The sequence below is a fragment of the Lycium barbarum genome, chromosome 6, assembly GCF_019175385.1.
Source record: "Lycium barbarum isolate Lr01 chromosome 6, ASM1917538v2, whole genome shotgun sequence".
NCBI classification, from domain to species: Eukaryota; Viridiplantae; Streptophyta; class Magnoliopsida; order Solanales; family Solanaceae; genus Lycium; species Lycium barbarum.
This window is the reverse complement of record NC_083342.1, coordinates 10,296,937-10,318,698: the sequence shown is the minus strand read 5'-3', so window position 1 is coordinate 10,318,698 and position 21,762 is coordinate 10,296,937. Positions and strand designations below refer to the sequence as shown.

General features: G+C 37.2%; 3 protein-coding genes and 1 long non-coding RNA gene across 4 annotated transcripts; 1 reads left to right on the top strand and 3 right to left on the bottom strand.

Moving 5' to 3' along the window:
• Window positions 1-6,101: 6,101 nt before the first annotated feature.
• On the top strand, window positions 6,102-15,808 carry LOC132599542 (uncharacterized). The gene is made up of 3 exons (XR_009566867.1): window positions 6,102-7,162; window positions 7,428-7,532; window positions 15,575-15,808. It is a non-coding gene; the product is annotated as an uncharacterized LOC132599542 (long non-coding RNA).
• Window positions 15,809-18,581: 2,773 nt separating this feature from the next.
• LOC132599540 (large ribosomal subunit protein eL30-like) lies at window positions 18,582-21,005 on the bottom strand. Its single transcript, XM_060312883.1, has 4 exons — window positions 20,314-21,005; window positions 19,969-20,069; window positions 18,863-18,931; window positions 18,582-18,777 (listed from the first exon to the last, which is right to left on the bottom strand). The coding sequence occupies exons 1-4, from the start codon at window positions 20,421-20,423 to the stop codon at window positions 18,719-18,721; spliced, it is 339 nt and encodes a 112-aa protein (XP_060168866.1). The 5' UTR covers window positions 20,424-21,005; the 3' UTR covers window positions 18,582-18,718.
• Window positions 20,571-20,983, bottom strand: LOC132599541 (uncharacterized). The gene is made up of 2 exons (XM_060312884.1): window positions 20,801-20,983; window positions 20,571-20,708 (listed from the first exon to the last, which is right to left on the bottom strand). Exons 1-2 carry the CDS (start codon window positions 20,981-20,983, stop codon window positions 20,571-20,573), a joined length of 321 nt encoding a protein of 106 aa, XP_060168867.1.
• A 25-nt stretch (window positions 21,006-21,030) lies between the features above and the next one.
• Window positions 21,031-21,408, bottom strand: LOC132599539 (transcription factor SRM1-like). Its single transcript, XM_060312881.1, has one exon. The coding sequence runs from the start codon at window positions 21,406-21,408 to the stop codon at window positions 21,031-21,033; it is 378 nt and encodes a 125-aa protein (XP_060168864.1).
• Window positions 21,409-21,762: the final 354 nt, after the last annotated feature.

Sequence of the window (21,762 nt, the reverse complement as noted above, 5' to 3'; positions counted from 1 at the left end):
TTCTTAGTGTTTTTCCAAATTCCAAACTTATAATGGCGTTTTGGCTCCCACAAGTCAGATCATCCGAAAATGTTTCCTTAAATCGTCCTTTTGGATGGCTTATGCCCATATTTGGCTTATGGTTCCTTCTTAGGACTTGCTCAACTTTCCATGTACTACTCATATATCTCTTAATATGTCCTTTATAAAACTTCGACGTGTGGGCCCCACCTGGCTTACAGCAACGAGGGCTTTTCGGCAAATGACATATGAACCAATTCAACCCATATGGTCTCCCAAATGTCATATGTATGTCATTATTCCACTCTTGTACGATAACCTTTCTCCTTAATCCTCGCATAACTTTGCTCTTTATCCGGCCCATACTAAGCTGGCTACGACCTTGGTAGCGCGAAATTTTCCAAGGTGTAACAGCCAAGTTACAGGGGAAACTCTGGCAAAATTTTTGTAGAATTCCTGCGAATTTAACATTCGAGGACGAATATTCTTAAGGGGGGAGAGTGTTACACCTTAGAAATATCATGTCGTTGAGTCGTAAATAGAATAACACAAGCTTAAGACGAACATGAAGCCCTCACAACTATAAAAGGGTATTTGGTAACCTTAAAGTACAAACGATAAGATTCATAAAGTTATACGGCTTGGTGAAACTAGGTTCGTTAAGGAAAGCGAAGTATAAGTTGTTTTGGGAAAGATTTCATAGTTATTCAGCTAACGGATATTTAGCAAGATTTTGAGGATAAGTTATAAGGTTCGTTAGAGCGTTGAGGGAGAATTGAACAAGTTCCAAGAAGGTTCCATAAGGATTCGAGATCAAATGAAACGACGAGGACAAATTCGAAAAGATTGTGGATTATACGGTCATATATACGGACCGTATAATTTATACGGCCCGTATACCTGACCGTAGAACCCTTCCAGTGAGGGGTGAGGTTCTGGGGGAAACATACGGTCCATTATACGGACCGTATAATTTATACTGTCCGTATAGTACACCGTATATTTCGTGTCGGGTCCCAATTTTATTTTCTATATATGAACGACCCTTCTTCCTTTTTCTCATTTATACATCTCCAGCCTTCTTTAAACCTCTAGAACTCTCTCTATCTCATACTAACACATGTCTAAGAGAAAAATCAAAGATCAAACATCCAAAGTTGGTAGAATCAAGAGTGTAGATGCTTCCTAGGGTTGATAGAAGTTAAAAATTTCTTTGGTATTGAAGTTGAGTTCTACTCAAGTGGAGTATTTGCATTCAAGGATCATCCTTACATAACCAAAGGTGAGTTTTATAATTGTTTCATGTTATTGATGGTCTTGAGTAGTTGAAGAATTTGAATTAGGAAAGAAATATGGAATATGAGCTCAAGTGTGTAACTAGTGGTGCGTTGGGTTGAAAGGTAGTTGAGTTGTGATTCATGGTGTAATATGAGTATAATCTTATTACGAATGACGCTAATGATATTGAGGAAGTATTGTATGAATGATGAACATGATGTTGCATTGTAGTTATAGTTATGGAGTATTTTGGAAGTGAATTTGGAAGTCGAATAATGTCTAACTCGAAGGAATTTACGTATTATGATATTATGGGTGCTGCTATGATGTTTGGGAGTTGTTTTATTATATAGGGAAAAGTTGTCGAAACAAAGGAAATGCTGTCCAATTTTCATTAGTTCTTGGTCGCTTCAGTTTAAGCTTAAGTATACTTCCGATTATCCGGCTTTAGTGCAAACCCTTTTGTATGTAGAATTGTGAGCTCGAAAGGAGAGCGCTTAGTCGATATCAGTAAGGAGACGTAAAGGTATGTAAGGATAGTCCCCTTCCTTCAAAGGCATGACTTCTACATTATAATTTCTTTCCTATACTCCCATGACCTTCTTGCATCCCCAAAGATGAAAGTTAAGGATCCTTAAAAGTCCTTATGAGATATGTCCTATGATAGTGATGATGATAATGATGTTTTCATGATGCGGATATTTCTATGTTTGTGACTTCATTGATGTTACTCTTTGTTGTTGTCTCACCTCATGATATTCGTTTCTTCAGGGTAAGACATAGCGATGACGAGGATGCCATAATGTAATCGGAGGTTCACGACCTTACGTCACTCCGATAGTGCTATAGCTTTTACTTGAGCTCGCATGAATGCTTGATATTATGTACATAATGATGATACACCATGCCTAGTTGGTCGGGCAGACACCACTACACCGGGTGTAGTGGACGGCTATGATGATACACCGTGCCTAGTTGGCCGGGATGTCACCACTGGTGGGATGCATAAGATGAGTACCCCGGACGCGGGCTAATGATGTTATTACAGTTTATGTATGTATGCATCATATGTTTTAAATGTAAAGGCAAGCATGCATGATTCCACCTCAAGAGGCACAAAGTTTCAGTTATCCCTCTTACTATGTTTTCTGTATTTCCTTAATATGTCACTATACATGCCTTACTCAGTACATTGTTCGTACTGACGTCCTTTTCTTTTATGGATGCTATGTTCATGCCCACAGGCAGACAGGGGGACGACCCAGATTCCTAGAAGCCAGATCAGCTTGCACAGGAGCACTTCCCTATTCCGGAGGTACAGTTTTAGATATGTTCTTTTGTGTACATACTTGGGTATGGCGGAGTCCTATCCCGTCTTCATGACTCAGTGTCAGTAAGAGGCTCGTAGATACTGATGTGTGGGTAGCAGATGCTATGTGACCCTCCTTGCATATTTTGTATGTCATTCTTTTAGTGTCGCGAAGGTTTATGTATATATGCACAGGTGTTACGGATTAGCTTATAATCAATTCGTAGTAAGCATCATCTTAGAGATTATATGTGTACAGGTTAGGTGAGATAGTAGTATGATGAGTGGTGCTCGGTAGTTAGCTCTGGGTACCCGTCATGGCCCTCTAGTCCGGTTGTGACAGATGGCAAACTTGCAATGTTAACGATAGGACCTACTTGAGTGGCTCCAACCAAGGGCTTTCTTATTAGCTCTTCCAGTGACCCAGCTTTATTCACTGGATTAGGTACATTCCGGTCCAACCACCACTAATAGATGGTTGCAAGCTATGTGATGGAGATGTCCTAGTGTCAACCTCATGCCACGCTCCAGAGGTTCCATCTGCCAGTACATTGATTAGGTCTTCTATACCTAGCAAGAACTCATCCACGTCGTGAAATGAACTATTCGACTCACTACCAACAATGAATTTCTCGAGGTTAACAAATAATGGTCCTTCGATGGCATAGTTGGTAACTGGCCTTGGTATAGATATCATCCCCGTGTCAAGCTTCAGTCACATAGCTTGTGATTGGCCCTTGTAATTGTCCTCCACATGGTCTTTTCAACTTGTCAAAATTTTATCCTCACGAAGGTTCAGTAATATCAGCAGCAGATATCACACTAGTGATATCACGAATGCTTCTTCTCTTCTTCACCTTATTAACGTCATTTAATCGACTGAAGAACTTCTGGGCATAGCTAGCCACCTATGTTTGTGTTCTAGATAACACTCAGTTCCTCAATATACTCCGCCAATCACCTTTGCTAACTGAGGTAAGTCATCATTCAAACCTCTAAGGACTTGTATGTTAGACCTAGACTATTCCGGACCTCTAAATCAATTTTGCACCTTTTATTTCAGGAGATTATACCCAATGACCTTAGAAAGGTGGTCTTGAACTTTTGACCTCCATTTGCCCATGGGCAAACCTTCAAAGTCAAAAGTTAAACTTTTGAATTTTATTATATAAGGAATGTCGTTGTGACTTTTAATTAAACCTTCTTTCTAATAACATAAGTTAAAAAGGGGATAAGATCTCTTAACTCTATGTACTTTTTTTGGACACGATGTAGTAGGGACTTGTAGGTCCTATTCGTAAGTACAGAACTATCTGGTTAAATTCTTATTATTTAGCTTATCATTAATATCCTTTTTCGTATTCTTTTTTACCTTCGCAGGCTAGTTCATTTATCGAATACTTACTGTTTACTTTTGCTTTAAATGGTTGAACCTTTAAAAACACATATAAAGTAGCTAAACACAGGAACAACAATCACCACAATGATTTTTTGCCACAGTTCATTTATTACTGCAGTTATCTTGCTTAGTTAGCCAGCGCCCATATCAAAGTCTTATATTTCTGTGAACTTTGGTTGTTTTCCTCCACGTTGATGATCAACTTAACACCTAGAAACAAATATCGTATTTGCGGTCATTTTGCTTTATTTTGCCACCTGCCTATTCCCCTTATCAGTTTCTCACTACTATAGTAAAAATCAATAGCTAGATTAAAGAAGTAAGCGTATTGCTGCCATTCTTTTTGTTAACCAAGTTATATATACGCCAAATATTTATGCTGGTCTTTGTCTATATATAGAAATCTGTTTTGGGAAAACTCTTCAGAAACTTTCCCTTTCGTGTCAAACATTTCATTGTAGATCCAGCAAATGAGGCCCGGCCGAACATGCAGTAGCTCCTCCTAGACTAAGGGGGAAGATAAAGCATTTGAGACTGGCTGGCCGTTTATTCTGAAGATAGTGATCTACTGATGAAGATTGCCGCAGCAGTCCCTCGGAAATCTCTCGTCGAAATTGTCCAGCATTACGATGACCTTGTTGAAGATGCCCCTCAGAAAAGTTGTTCCAGCCATAGAAGTAGATCATCTGGAGCAGAGGTATAACGGCGAAAAGGGATTGCTTGGACTGTAGAGGAACACAGGTGAGACTTTCCTTGCATATATTTTGTAATTACCACGTTAGTTTTGCTTTGAAACATCTGACTAAATTGATGATTATTTAATTTCTACAATGTGTTTCTTGGTAGTTGAATAAGTTCCAATTTTTGCAATAAGGATTCAAAATTTGCTTCTTTACGAAGTTCTTTGCAACAAAATGCTTCTTTTTTTCCTGTTATTTTTTTAGATTCAATAATTCTGTCAATTTGGACCAAAAGAATTTATTGAAGCTGTGTTTTTCTTTAATCCTAACCAAAACCATTTCTCATTATTTGTATGTGCAAATGTGTAGTAGATCTACATTAATTTGGTCTGAAATTCTTGAATACGAACGTGCTACTCCGAAAATTTGGTCTGAAAATATGGAATAAAGCCCCTCTATTTAAGTTAGTAATTTCTTCAATTCTCTTTTAGTTTTTTTTCTCAGAAAAACTAAATGCAGTGCTTGTTTTGCCGTGTATGGTCGTCTTTTTCATAGAATAGTGGAGTACAGCTTGATATCGGTGCTGTAACATGAGTTTTGCGTCATCGATATAATTGTTATTTGCAAACAGATGAGTGATGTACTATATATTGACAAGGTACTATAGACATCAGACTCACAAAGACTTTAATCTAACTCGTGCTGGAAACACTTCTGAATTTATTGCTGACAAATGCTGATGTGAACATTATAGGTATATCACCGCCAAGCTAGTTCTTTTATAACTAAAATCCTCTAGTTTCTTCTTTAGCATCTTATGAGTTTTGAATACCATTTTAAGACCGAAGAGGCAGTTGACAATAAATGATTAGGTCAAACAGACTAGAGCAAATTTATGTATTGAAAAAACTTTCCAGTATGCAATACTTATATTTCTCTTTCCTTTTTCTTGGTGGAGAATAGGCTTGAATCCACACACCCCCCCCCCCCCTCCCCCTCCCCCCTTCCTTTAAAGGAAGAAAAAGAAGAGGTTATTAGACTTTACTTTGCCTCAACAGAGAGCATTCTACCGATTTCAGCAAAGCTCTACTTTTCTATTAGATAATACTATTCGATTTAAGTGTGTAAAATGAGTGGCATCTTACTAGTCTATATTGTAATGTTTTGGCCTGGTGCAGGTGGTCAGTAATGATAAATGTATAAGCTGAAATAACACCGAACTTGGTAATTTGAACTTATTAGATGCGTTCATTGTATATGGGTGGAAGTAAAAAATGTAAATATAATCATAACGACCGTGAGTAGAATTTCAAATATGCATAAAAAAATCTGCTGATTGAGAGAATGCATTAGTTTTATGCAGATATTGTCTTGTTCCCGGATTAAATTCCAAGACTAGTAACTTCCTTTTTATCTTCTTTCCTCTCTTAGATTGTTTCTCATGGGGTTGGAGAAATATGACAGAGGTGACCTGCAGAGCATATCGAGGAACTGTGTATTATCTAGAACACTAACACAGATGGCAAGCCATGCGCAGAAGTTCTTCAATCAATTAAATGACGTTAATAAAGAAAATAAGAGAAGAAGCATTCATGATATCACTAGTGTGGATGCTGCTGATATTACTGAACCTTCACAAGGACAAAATTCTAACAAGTTGAAAGGACCATATGGAGGACAATCAAAATGGCCAAGCACCGACTATGTCACTGAAGCTTTTGACACAGGGATGGTATATTTACCAGGGCCAGTTACCAACGATCCTATTGAAGGACCATCAGTTGTTAACCCCGAGAAATTACCTGTTAGTAGTGAGTTGAATAGTTTATTTCCCGACGTGGATGAGTTCCTACAAGGTATAGAAGACCTATCAATATACCAGCAGAGGCTACCTTAGGAGCGTGGTATGGGGTTGACACTAGGATGTCTCCATCACTTAGCTTGCAACCATCTATTGCTGGTGGTGGGACCGGAATGTACAGTTATCCAGTAAATAAGGTCGGGTCGCTGGAAGAGCTAATGAACAAACCGTTGGTAGGAGCCACTCAAGTAGGTCCTATAATTAACACTGCAATTTTTCCATTATCATTTGCTAATCATGTTGGAGTTCATGGTTGTACAGCTTCTAGCAGAGGTGCTAAGAATGGTTTTAAAAGCACCGTGGAAGGTCCCATGGGAGCTTTTTCTGTCGATTCCATGCAATTACCATCAATTCTTGGCACTTATTATCCCAGTTCAATTTTAGCAGCAATGACGATACTGCCTTTGATCTGGAAGACCTATTCCCAGATCATATAATTGGTTTTGGCAAATAAGAATCTATCGTTTATAGTGGTAAATCATAATTTGTATCTGTTTCACTAGAGCGACTACTCCTTTGTTTCGGATGAGCCAATGCAGCAGGGGCCTTTTACTACACAAACTCTCATGCCATTACGCGGCCCTAACCCAGACGGTTCAGTTGCAACATTGTTTTATCCTCACATCCTTCTACAAGTATGATTATCAGTTCCTTCTCCTTTAGTCTTTTTTTTTTGTTCCTTTAGTCATTACTCATGTATGTCATGATCTTTGGATTGGTAATATTGTACAAGAACTACACCTCAATCCTAAACAAGTTAGGTTGGTTATATGAATTTTCTCTTCTTTTAAGCTCAACTCATGTCATCATCTTAAAAATATGTTTTTTAGCGACATTGTAGAGAGTTGTATTGACTATGATGTAACATGGGTTTCTAAATCTTGCTTTGGTAAATTACAGGAATATTTATCACCATTGCCAATAACTGCCCTTCACTGATCAGGAAGTCTGAGATAGAGTATTATGCTATGTTGGCCAAGGCGGGAGTCCGCGACTACAACGGAAGTAAGTACATCTCTTTGTGTGTATGAACAGTATGGTTTTTGTCACACCCCAACGAGGGGCATGACGGGCTCCAACCCATAGGCCGGAAACCACCTAACGTAACAGTTACCATGATTATTATATAATATGACTCGATGGACACCTGTATGCAGAAAAGGCCCAAATACATAAATATGCGATAATCCAACATAAACATATTTATATACGTATATATAAGCGAGCCGACAAGGCCGCTACAACATCATGAGTATCAGAAAGCTGGCAAGGCTATCAGGAGAATATCACAACCCAAACAAGGCCAAACATAATATCTACATACCACACTATGTCTATGAGCCTCTAAGAGTGTACATATGAACATATATCATGCTAACTTAAATGTACCAAAAGATAGCAAGTCCGTAGTAGTGGCACTTGCTAACACCGCTGAAGTTGGAAGTCCTATTGCGGTTGCTCTCCAATAAATCTGTCAGGACCTGCAGCACGAACAGTGCCCCGTGCAATGGGACGTCAGTACGCATAAAAGTACTGAGTATGTAAGGCAGGGAAGTAATGACATAAGTAAGACATAATATAGAATAAATGTCACACCCCAGTCCTGATAGGGCATGATGGGCACCCGACCCTTTACTTAGAGCCGAGCGAACCCGCTGGTTGTTGTTATATTCCTAATCTCACTGGACTCTTAAATCACGAAATGAAATGCATAATGAAAGCTTTTCAAAAACAAAACATTCTCTTCGTCTTTCTCAAATCAAGTAAAAACTGCAGTCATATGAAATTTGTAACATAATGCATAATGATACGTCGGCTTGCAGAGCCGCTTGCAAGACTGATATGCTATATACGTGACTCTGTCTGCAAAGTCTCTAACATAAATCAATATACCATAACATAGATACTCTGACTCGGCAACACTCCGGAAGGAATTGGAGCTCGCCAATCCAGCTGGAACATCTTCTAGCAATATCCTCTACTCATCTGTATACACCTGCGTGGCATGAAACGCGGCGTCCACCAGAAGGGACGTCAGTATGAATAATGTACTGAGTATGTAAGGCATGAATAATACCATAATATAAATATGAAAGGTAACATGGAATAAGAGAGATAACCTGTACATCTGAATGCCTCATAAGGCGGATGTCATGCATGCTTAGCCTTTAAAAAAAACATTTCTACACATATACATAGTACCATGCCCGGCCATTAAGGCTTGGTGTCATATATATAGTATCATTCCCGGCCGTTAAGGCTCGGTGTTATCGTCATTAGCCCGCGTCCGGGGCAATATCATAACATGCCCACTGCAGTGGTGTGCACATCTACGTGCCATGCCCGGCCGACTATAGCGCGGCGCGGTATGAGAAAATACATACATACATACATATATATATATATATATATATATATATATATATATATATATATATATATATATATATATATATATATATATATATATATATATATATATAAAGCATGCATAAGAGCCCAATCAAAAGCCACAACTATATCGGAGTGACGTAAGGTCGGTAGCCTCCGATTATATTATGGATCAATCATCGTCGTTTATCCCACCTTGAAGGAACAAGGGTCGTAAGGTGAGATTACCAACAATGAAGGAAATTAAGAAATTGCAAAGTAAGCTCAATCACCTCATAATAATATAAAGCTCATGTACATGGAAATCCCTATGAATAAAATTATCTCATAATAACATAAAATTTGTATACCTTGGAGCTTGGATAAATAAATCCCTCATAATCATCATCATGGTTATCATACAAAAATTATTCATCTTTACCATCATAAAAACTTTAAGGGTCATGAATCTCTAACATTCTTGGAAATGAAAATTTTTATGGAATTCATGCACAGTTTGGTAGGAAAAGAATCATGCCTTTAAAAGCTCAATAACATCATAAGGATCATGAAATTCGTGGACTTCTAGCATTTGCGGAACCAATGATATTATGGGTACGACACAAAGGTTTATAACAAAAGGATCATGCCTTTAGAAAGAAGGGGACTAGCCTTAACATACCTGGAAGATAATTTCTCGACTCTCAACTTACTTCCTGTCTTGAAATTCACTTAAGATTATTCGTAGCCTCGTAATCTACATATACAACCATTCATGCTATTGTTAGAATCATCATCATACGCTCGTCTTAAGCCCTTAATTAAAATCCTTTTAGATTCTGTCGAAATTCGGGCAGCATCTCCCCTGTTTATATGCCTAGCCCGAAATCATAATATCAACAACCATTCAATAAAAACAATGCCAACAACATCAACAACAACATCCTCAACATTCTACAAGATAAATATATATATATTTTTATCCAAAATTCTCTTCAAACCTCAATCCATAAATCAACAACATCAACACAACAAACTATAACCTTTATTCTTGCAAATATTCCTTAATCGATGTTGACAAAGAAAGAAATTCAACGATTCATACCTTGTATTTACTAAAGTAGCAAGATATTAAATATCTACTTGTTTCCAAGCTCACTCCAACACAAAACGGAATGATAATCGCGACTACAAGTTGTCCGGACTTCGATTGGTATTCCATAGCTTGAAATTTGCTCAAAATCCTCAATTCTATGTGAGATTTAAGAGCCCTTTTGATGGCTGGATTTTCTGGAAATTTTGAGAGGTTTAGGATGAAGAAAATGGGGTTTTAACCCCTTTTATAGTAGCCAAGGTCGACAGTACTGTAGCGGTACTGTAGCAGCCATGTTTCTACGTTGACAGCTCAGTTTGTAACGTTCATAATTCTCTACTCCGATGTCCTATCAACGAGCAGTTTGTTGCCTTAGAAACTAGACTCGACGAACTTCATTTTAGGCTTTTCAAACACCTTAAAACTCCTAATATACTAGGAGATATGCCCCTCCAAAGTTGACTAAAAATCTGCCAGCACTTCTCAAATTTTCGTCAAACTTATTTTCTTCAATTTGCTTGATCTCGAAATCTTCCGAAACTCTCCATACATGATATTTATCATTTATTATACTTAATAATGGCCATGTTCTTGTGTTTCAAAATAGTTTTTCCCGATTACGACTTACGAGATCATAATCATCCTTTACTTAAACAATATACTTAATAATGTCTCGTTCCTCATACTCCAAAGTTGTTTTACCTAGCCATAACTCGACATACTTACATTCAAATTTAACCAGTGCTTCTCCAAGGTAAGGGGTGTAACACTGAAAGTCCGGGGTGTAAAAATAAATGAGGATAGGAGAAACCTGGACATCTGGAAATCGTACGAGATGCAATGCATGATAAAAATCATTTTTATACATACATATATATAGTATCCTGCCCGGCCATTTAGGCTCGGTGTTATCATCATCATCCCGCGTCCGGGGTGTAACACCACGTGTATTCAGGATAAGATTTGACTCGTAAGACAGGGGTATAACTGTCACACCCCAATCCTGATAGGGCATGATGGGCACCCGACCCTTACTTAGAGTCGAGCGAACCCACTGGCTCTTATACTCATAATCTCACTGGACTTTCAGTCATAAATTGAAATGCATAATGGAATCTTTTCGAAAACATTCTTTTCATCTTTCTCGAATCAAATAAAATTTGTAATCATGCGAATCTGTAAAGTAATGCATAATGATACATCGGCTTAAATGGCCGCTTACAAGACTGGCATACTGTATACATGACTCTGTCTGCAAAGTCTCTACCATAAATCATTATACCATATCACACATACTCTGACTCGGCAACACTCCGGAAAGAAATGGAGCTCACCAATCCCGCTGGAACATCTTCTAGCAATATCCTCTACTCGTCTGTATACACCTGCGTGGCATGAAACGCAGCGCCCACAAGAAAGGGCGTCAGTACGAATAATGTACTGAGTATGTAAGGCATGAGTAACAACATAACATAGATATGAAAAGTAACAAGGAATAAGAGGGATAACCTGTACATCTGAATGCCTCGCAGGGCGGATGTCATGCATGCTTACCCTTTTAAAAAAAAACATTTTTATACATATACATAGTAACATGCCCGGCCATTAAGGCGCGGTGTGATATGTAAATAGTAACATGCCCGGCCATTAAGGCTCGGTGTTATCATCATTAGCCTGCGTCCAGGCCTCCCGCGTCCGGGGCAATATCATAACATGCCCACTGCAGTGGTGTGCACATCTACGTGCCTGCCCGGCCGACTATAGCGCGGCGCGGTGTGAGAAAATACATACATAAATATATAAAGCATGCATGAGAGCCAAATAAAAGCTATGAGTACATCGGAGTGACGTAAGGTCGGTAACCTCCGATTATATTATGGAATAATCATCGTCGCCTTGTCTCACCTTGAAGGAAAAATTATTATAAGGTGAGACCAACAACAATGAATAAAATTAAGGAAGGTCAAAAGATAGCTCAATATTCTCATATCGTCATTGAAATCATAAACTTGGGACCTTTGAACATAAAATTGTTCTCATCATAGTCATCATAATAATGTAAAGCTCATGTACATGGAAATCTCTGTGAATAAAAATTATCTCATAATAACATGAAATCCGTATGCCTTGGAGCTTGGATAAATAAATCCCTCATAATCATCATCATGGTTATCATAAAAGAACTTATTCATCTTTTCCATCGTAAAACTTTAAGAGTCATAAATTCCTAACATTCTTGGAAATGAATTTTTTTTATGGAATCCATACATAGTTTGGTAGGAAAAGAATCATGCTTTTGGAAATTCAATAACCTCGTAAGGTTCACGAAATTCATGGGTTTCTAGCATTTGCAGAATCAATGATATTATGGATACGACACAAAGGTTTATAACGAAAAGATCATGCCTTTAGAAAGAAGGGGACTAGCCTTAACATACCTGTAGGATAATTTCTCGACTTCCAACTTACTTCTTGTCTTGCACTTCACTTAAGATTATTCATTGCCTCGCAATCTACATATATAACCATTCATACCATTGTTAGGCTCGTCATCATGCTCGCCTCAAAACTTTAATTAAAATCCTTTTAGATTCTGTCAAAATTCGGGCAGCATCTCCTTTGTTTATATGCCTAGCCCGAAATCATCATATCAACAACCAATCAACAACAACAATACCAACATCATCAATACCATTATTCATGCCAATATATCTCCTAAAACATCCCACACGATGTTTTCTAAATTTCTCAACTAACCAACTTGTGATACAACTATTTAATAACTTTATTTCCGTAAGGAAGCCGAAATTAATACCCACAACATCAATAACAACATCCTACAAGATAAATATATATATTTTATCCAAAATTTTCTTCAACCCTCAATCCATAATTCAACAACATCAACACAACAAACTATAACTCTATTCTTACAATTATTCCTTAATCAAACTTGATAAAGAGAGAGATTTGAAGATTCATACCTTGTTTTTATGAAAGTAGCAAATTCTTCAACATTTTCTTGTTCCCATGCTCCTCTAACTCCAAACTAAATTATATTCGTGACTATGCGTTGCTCGGACTTCGATTAGTACTTCGTAGGTTGAAATTTCATTCAAAATTCTCAATTTTATGTGGGATTTACGCCCCTTTTTGTTGCTGAAAGTTCAGGAAATTTTCAGAGCTTTTGGATGAAGAAAAAATGGGATTTAACCCTTTTATCGTGAGCAAAGTCGGCATCACTGTAGCTACAGTACTGCAGCAGTACTGTACTGTACTGTAGCGGTACTGTAGCATTGTTGTTTCTGCATCGACAGTTCAGTTTGTAACGTCTATAATTCTCTCCTCCGATGTCCTATCAACGAGCGGTTTATTTGATTACAAACTAGAATCGACGAACTTCCTTTTTGGCTTTTGAAACACCTTAAAACTCCAAATATACATGGAGATATACCCCTCCAAAGTTGACCAAAAATTTGTCCAATATTTCTCAAATTTTCGTCGAACTTATTTTCTTCAATTTGTTTGGTCTCGAAATCTTCCGAAACTCTCCATACATGATACTTATCATTTATTATACTAATAATGTCCATGTTCTCGTGTTTCAAAATAGTCTTTCCCGATTACGACTTACAAGATCATAATCATTCTTTATTTAAACAATATACTTAATAATGCCTCATTCCTCATACTCCAAAGTTGTTTTATCTAGTCGTAACTCGACATACTTACATTCAAATTTAACCAGTGCTTTTCCGAGGTACAGGGTGTAACAATAACGAACCAAATTTGAGTATTGTATAAATGGTGTTTGAAACCCAATCAAGACATGAGAAGATTCCTTGAGCAAAAGAAAGTCGGAAACTACCCTATGGAGCGTGTTTTCAAGTGAGTTAGCACCATGCCTCTATTAAAACGAGTATACGGAAAAATCTGTAAGGAATTTGGGAACATTTCCTCCTTGAAAGTTGTATATCTTTGAAATAGCTTTCCAACCATAGGTCGTGGGCCTACATGTGACATCGGGATAGGGAGATATGGACGTTTTAAGGCAGAAAGGTCAAGTTGGGCAGTGGACTAGGCCCAACCCGATTTCAAGTCGGGTCAGGCCCATTTCCCCTTGCTATTTAAGGGAAATGTTCAACCCTAGCAGCCTCATTTTCTCATATATTCAGATTTTAGAGATAGAGAGAGGGAGAGAGAGGAGAGTTAGAGAGAGAAAGTAGAGAATCAATCAAGTTGAAGGCCCCGAATCCTGAGGCTCGTGAAGGATAAAGTGTAGTACAAGTTGTTGTCGTCGTTCTAAGCTAAAAATCGAACTTGGGGATGTTGTTTTCATGGTTGATGCTCATAAAAGGTAATGTTTCTACTCCCTAATCATTTATAGTTGTGAATTGATGAATTCTTGGGAGAATAATAAATGGGTTTGATAAAGAGAATTATATGAACTATGCTAGAGTTTTTGGATTGTTGACTTGGGATAGTTGTATTCATGTGGGTGATGAAGAATGATGTTAATTACATCTAATTGAGATTGTAGAATCAGTTAGAAGTAATAGAATGGGGATTGGGTGAAGAAAACACCATTAATGAAGGTTGTGGAGCTTTATGCCCACCAAGTGTTTGATAAACATGCTTAGATGATCAAAGCATGGATATTGTGGCTAATATGGAATCCCTATGACCTGTATTGCTATAGATTAAAGTTGAAGGGATTGAAGGACATTGTGATACGCTCAAAAGCAGGAAGTCAAGGTATGTAGAACTTCCATCCACATGTGGGAATCTCTACGTTCTTCCCCATGCTCCGTTTCTTGATATTCATGAAGTTCAAATCCTAGGGCACTAAATCCAACATATTGGTAGCCCGTTGTTATGTATTTATGTACGTGAATCTTGTATCTATATTCGTTATTGTATTCCTAATCTTCCATTACGGTTTTTAGGAATCCGAGCTTAATCCATGAATCATGAATTCTTCCTCATGTGTTCTCATTATGTTTACATGAAACTATACTTCAAGTTATTTCATGAAACCATGTTTACAAGTTATTTCGTGAAATCATGATTACAAGACAAGTACAAGTTAATTCACGAAAATCATGGGCTTCTTAGCCAATTATATTATATTCATGTTTTTGGGAGTTGCACGAATTACCGAGAAGGCTCAGATAGCCTGAAACTATGTAGCCACCATAGGACAAGGATCACTCCGACCAATTAGGACGATACCTTAATTTTACACTAAATGGATCCATCAGGCACGTTACCACCTTATACTCTGGCAAGGTATGAGGACTCTGCTGGTCCGGCGAGGTACCAGACTCCACGTACCCACGTGGTGATATCACATGTCGGTTTATGAAATGCTCTCCCTACTTATCATGTTTTTACTTATGTTATATATATACATATGTACTCATGCTCATGTTCATGTCCATGTTTTCAGTTTCAGTTCTTATCATGTTATTCCATGTCCCATGTTGTTTCTTTCGGTTGCTTTACATACCAGTGCATTCAATGTGCTGACGTCCACTTTATTGCCCGGGGGCCTGCATTTCACGATGCGGGTACAGATTTATAGGACGACGCTTCTGCTCATTAGGATTTGCACGTACCAGCTTATTGGTGAGCCTCATCTCATTCGGGGTTTAGACATTGTCTTTCGTTATTTAGTTTTGCATCTAAAGGTATGCTGGGGGCCTTGTCCCAGAAAGTATGTTTTCCAGTCAGACTCATGATAGAGGTTTTGTAGACTAGACAAGTCAGTTGGGTCATGTTAGACTTTCAGAATCAGTTAGCCATTTTGGCTCAGTTATGGTATTATCCGCATTCTTGTTTTTAAACAAGTATTTTATAATTATTATAATTATTATGGCTTCATATGTTTTCTTAAAGCCCATCATGTTTCATAATATATTTCCGCTCATGTATGCCTCATGATGATTCAGCAAGCCATGTGGTTCGCTCGGTCACATGCAGTCAGGCACCGAGTGCCGTGTTACGCCCAGGCCATGGTTCGGGGCGTGACACGGGGCATCCCGCGTCCGGGGTAACATCATAACCTGCCCACTGCAGTGGTGTGCGCATCTACGCGCCTGCCCGGCTGACTATAGAGCGGCGCGGTGTAGTAAAATAGTGCAATACATATATATACAATGCATGAGGCAGAGTCCACATCCAATCACCACTTCAGTCACGGCGGCTTGATGTATCATGTACCTATGAAATGAAAATGTAGCTACAAAATGTAGTTGTCGCAAAAGGTAGTTATTATTAATAACTACTCCTTTCGTCCCAATTTATGTGATATAGTTTGACTGGGAACGGAGTTTAAGAAATAAAAGAAAATTTTGAATCTTATGGTCTAAAATAAGCCAAAGATATATATATATATATATATATATTGGTTGGTAATAAGCCAAGGATATTTGTGTGGTTATAAATCATCTCGTTAAGCGTAAAAGGTAGACTTTAAAGTTAAACTATTATCAAATACAAAAATGTATCATTCTTTTTTTAACAGACTAAAAAGGAAAGTGTATCACATAAATTGGGATAGAGGGAGTACTTCTTAAAAGATGATACACCAAGTAATTCCTCCTATTTTGATAGATGATAGAGGGAATTAAGTTAGGGAAAAGGACATAAAGGGCCACTCGGCCCAACTATTCCTACCGGATGGCCCATGTTTCTCCAAACCCAAAGCGTAGCCAGCGCGACCTTTTGTGGCGACTTTAGTCGCCATTAAAAGTCCGCCGCAAAAAAAAAAGGACTATTTGCGGTGACTTTAAGATCATTGTTGTGTAATTTGTGTATAATAAATGTATCATCAACGTATACTCACTAATGATACATATATTATACCTTTGTTATACATTGATTATACACTAATGATTCACATATTATACATATTCCATACATAAGTATAGACAATGTATCATTGTTGTATAATTTATGTATAAACTGTACCATTCTTGTATAGAAAGTGTATCATACGTCTAGACAATGTATCATACATATACAATACATAAACTGTATCATTCTTGTATAGAAAGTGTATATATAATTCGAGCATATGTATATAAACTGTATCATTCTTGTATAGAAAGTGTATCATACGTATAAAAAATGTATCATACATATACGTATAGAAACCGTATCATTGTTGTATAGAATATGTATCACTACTGTATATGTATAGAAAATGTATCATACGTATAGAAACTGTATCATTATTGTATAATAAATGTATAATTAACGTATAATTTATGTATAACAAATATATAATTAACATATAATTTATGTTTAATTAATGTATACTTACTAATTTTTTTAGTTTGTAGTTGATATATTTTAGTTTGTTAAGTTTTTTATGATGGTTACTTTAGTATATAAAATGTATCATTGTTGTATAGAATATGTATTCCTACTATATATATATCGAAAATTTATCATAAGTATTATTATACATGTTTTGTGATATTTTTTGAACGCTCAATCAACGTACAAATATATACATATTATACATGTTTTGAAATATTTTTTGAAAGTTCAATCACTATATAAGTATACACATATTATACATGTTTTGAATCATTTGTTGAAGGCTCAATATGAAAAACCTTTAGTGGAGACTTTTTTAATTGCCACTAAAAAAAAGAAAAAGAAGCTGATCTTTAGTGGCGACTAAAGTAGCCACAAATAGTCTTTTTTTTTTTTTTTTTTTTTTTTTTTTTGCATCGAGCTTCTAGTGGAGTCACTACAGAAAGTCTGTTTTTTTTTTAAAGGCTTTGGGCTGCTGGACCGGCCGGCCAGCTCACGGTATTAGGCCCACAATGTGAGATTACTTTGGCCTATTGGCCGTTGTATGTCTTTTTCCCATTAAGTTAAGGCCCAAATCCATTTAGAATTTCTTCTTCTGAAATGAATTCAACAGTAGGAAGTTTATAGTGGGAACAAAGCCAATAATAACTAACATACCTAGCAAAATTTCGCAAGTGAAGTCTGGAAGGATAAAGTGTGCACAGACCTTATTCCTACTGCTACTCCTACTTTAGGAGGTAGATAGGTTATTTCAAATAGACCCTCGACTCAAGATAAAACAAAAATAAATCAGTCAAAAAAGAAAAAGGTACATGACCAGTAAGATAGAACACAATTGGGCTAGTGCTTGGATATGATGATATTGGATGCTCTGTTAGTAATCTCTTTGGAGAAGGAGATGTATCAATCTTACAATCACTTCTCTCAAAAAGGAAAAAGAAGAAAAGTATGTACAACTCTATGTTTCCCAATGCCTTTTTCAACCATTGTACTTATATTAGTATTATATACATTACCTGTTGACTTTCAGATAATTTAACAAGTTGTAGCAAATTATTTACGTCGGTTTCAAAGCTAAGTGAAGTCGAGGGAATCCAATTGCATCCCCTTCGTCTGAAAAGTATACTACAAAAACAAATTTGTTTGGGTATATATAAACTGTTAATCTCCTTGGAATGCAAGTATTTTCAAGGAATTGCGCATTCAAAAAACTAACTCAGAACCTTTAAGTGTAAAATATGGCACAACTACAAATCATTGTCCATGAAGTAAATTTACTAGCTCATACAAAAAACTTTATTCCAATACCATCAACAATATCTTGCTAGTTACCACAATAAAGTAAAATTATCATCTACATTAGCTATTCTTATAGAAAAGACAATGGGCAATTTTCCAAGATTCAGAATGGCATGCATCCCCATTGGTCACCAGGCATGCTCTTAATGATGTCAGAATCACCTGACGAGTTGAAAATACTACAATCAGCAAAACTCTTTTCTAAGGATAGTCAAACAACGCTAAAATAAGTATAGTGAAATCTCACCGGGGTCAATGATGCTGAGACAACAGACCCTGTAGTATTTACCACAAGCTGTCCCCAAATCTACATTGTCTGAAACAAGAAAGAGATACCAGCACATAATTTCAGTGACTTTGATTTATTTTTCAATTTTATTTATGTGGTAAGGATCATGACATACGTTGAGTAAATGAAACAGTATGGACATATAGCCGACCACAACTTTTTTTTTTTTTTGGGACTAGGCCTACTTGTACGATAATACTACCTAATCCAAAGATAATCACAAACATGAGTAATGACTGAATGAGAAGGAACTGATAATCACTTGAGTAATTCATGGGCTTAAAATGGAAAATGTCACAAAATGTAATTTTCTATTTAGGTTAATTTAATCCTTCATGAAAAGGAGAAACACACTTTTTCCCTTGGATCAGAGATATATACAGATAGTCCATTGAATCAAAAGGTTATACATCAGCAACCACCAAAAGGAGTTTGTGTTCGTTCCCCTAACCCGCACATTGTTTTTGAGTCCATACCACTAAACCAAATCCCTAAGACAGTTGTAAACTTATTCTTCACCCGAATAGAAACTAACTGAATATTCCTTTTCTGGACTAAAGGTACATGGACAAGAGCTCACAAAAGAATGCATGAGCCACCACAAATTTTTTTTTAAGAAAAACAGATATTCTTACGCGCAAACAAACTCTTACAAAAATCTCATCACTGACTAAGGATTTATATTGTTGCAGGAAAAAAATTTCATTGCTATATTCTCACCGCATTTCAAATAGCTATCTCCAGAATCAATATCTTATTTTGTTGCGTTGTACACCCTTGATTGATCAGGCTTAGTAATATACTTCCGTAAAGTCTATCCAACTATTACTAGAAAGTAGGAACCATGTTTTTTAAATCACATATAATCAATGACGAGGCATTTGCTTTTCTTAACCCAAGAAGTCATCAGATGAAACTTTTAATAGAACATTTTCAACAGTAGGAATTAGCTTATTTATTGACATTCTCTCAGTCGAAGCAGCAACCGATATCTAAAAACATTTGAAATAAGAGTTCAGACATCTAAAACCATATTGTTCATACACACAAAGAGATGTACTTACTTCCGTTGTAGTGGTGGACTCCAACCTTGGCCAATATAGCATAATACTCTATCTCAGACTTCCTGAGTGGAGGGCAGTTGTTGGCAATGGTGATAGGTTTTCTTGTAATTTACCAAAGCAAGATTTAGAAACCCATGTTACATCATAGACAATACAACTCTCTACAATGCCGGAAACAAACATATTTTGAAGATGATGACATGAGTTGAGTTTAAAAGAAGAGAAAATTCATATAACCGACCTTACTTGTTTAGGACTGGGGTATAGTTGTTGTACGATATTACCAATACAAATATCATCACATACATGAGTAATGACTAAAGGAGAAGGAACTGATAATCATACCTGTAGAAGGATGTGACGATAAAACAATGCTGCAACTGAACCGTCTGGGTTAGGAACGCATAATGGCATGAGAGTTTGTGAAGTAAAAGGCCCCTGCAGCATTGGCTCATCCGAAACAAAGCAGTAGTCACTCTAGTGAAACCAGCTACAGATTATGATTTACCACTATAAACGATAGATTCTTATTTTCCAAAACCAATTATATGATCTTGGATGGGAATAGGTCTTCCAGATCAAAGACGTTATCGTCGTTGCTGCTAGGATTTGAACTGGGATAATAAGTGCACCGCCACTAGTGCCAGGAATTGATGGTTATTGCATGGAATCGATAGAAAGAGCTCCCGTGGGAGCTCCTGCAGCGCTTTTAAAACCATTCTTAGCACCACTGCTAGAAGCTGCACAACCATGGACTCCAATATGATCAGCAATTGATAATATGATCAGCAATTGATAATGGCAAACTTGCAGTGTGAATTATAGGACCTACTTGAGTGGCTCCTACCAACGGCTTGTTCATTAGCTCTTCCAGCGACCCGACCTTATTGACTGGATGATTGTCTATTCCGGTCCCACCACCAGCAATAGATGGTTGCAAGCTAAGTGATGGAGACGTCCTAGTGTCAACCCCACGCCACACTCCTAAGGTACCCTCTGCTGGTATATTGATCATGTCTTCTATGCCTTGCAGGAACTCATCCACGTCGGGAAATGAACTATTCAACTCACTACCAACAAGGATTTCTCGGGGTTAACATTTGATGGTCCTTCAATAGCATTGTTGGTAACTGGCCCTGGTAAAGATACAATCCCTGTGTCAAAAGCTTCAGTCACATAGTCGGTGCTTGGCCATTGTAATTGTCCTCCACAAGGTCCTTTCAACTTGTCAGAATTTCGTCCTTGTGAAGGTTCAGTAATGTCAGCAGCATCCACACTAGTGATATCATGAATGCTTCCTCTCTTCTTCACCTTATTAACGTCATTTAATCGACTGAAGAACTTCTGCGCATGGCGTGCCATCTGTGTTGGTGTTCTAGATAATACACAGTTCCTCGATATGCTCCGCAGGTCACCTCGGCCATATTTCTCTAACCCCATGAGAAACAATCTAAGGAAGTAAAGAAGATAAAAAGAAGTTACTAGTCTTGGAATTTAATCTGGGAACCAGAAAAGATCTATATAAAACTAATGCGTTCTCTCAATCAGCAGATTCTTTTATGCATCTTTGAAATTCTACCAAATCACTACATTTTTTCCTAGAAAGATAAAAAAGAGATATTATATACCGTCATAGTCCAAAAATAGGAATGGTGCAGCAACAAAGATCACCATTTTCTCGATCATCTCTTCCTTGTTCATAATTTTTCAATACACCAAAACAACATATAGTCAATGGACCAAATATGTAATATAAAATCTCGAAATACTAATTTAGAAAATACAAGTATATCA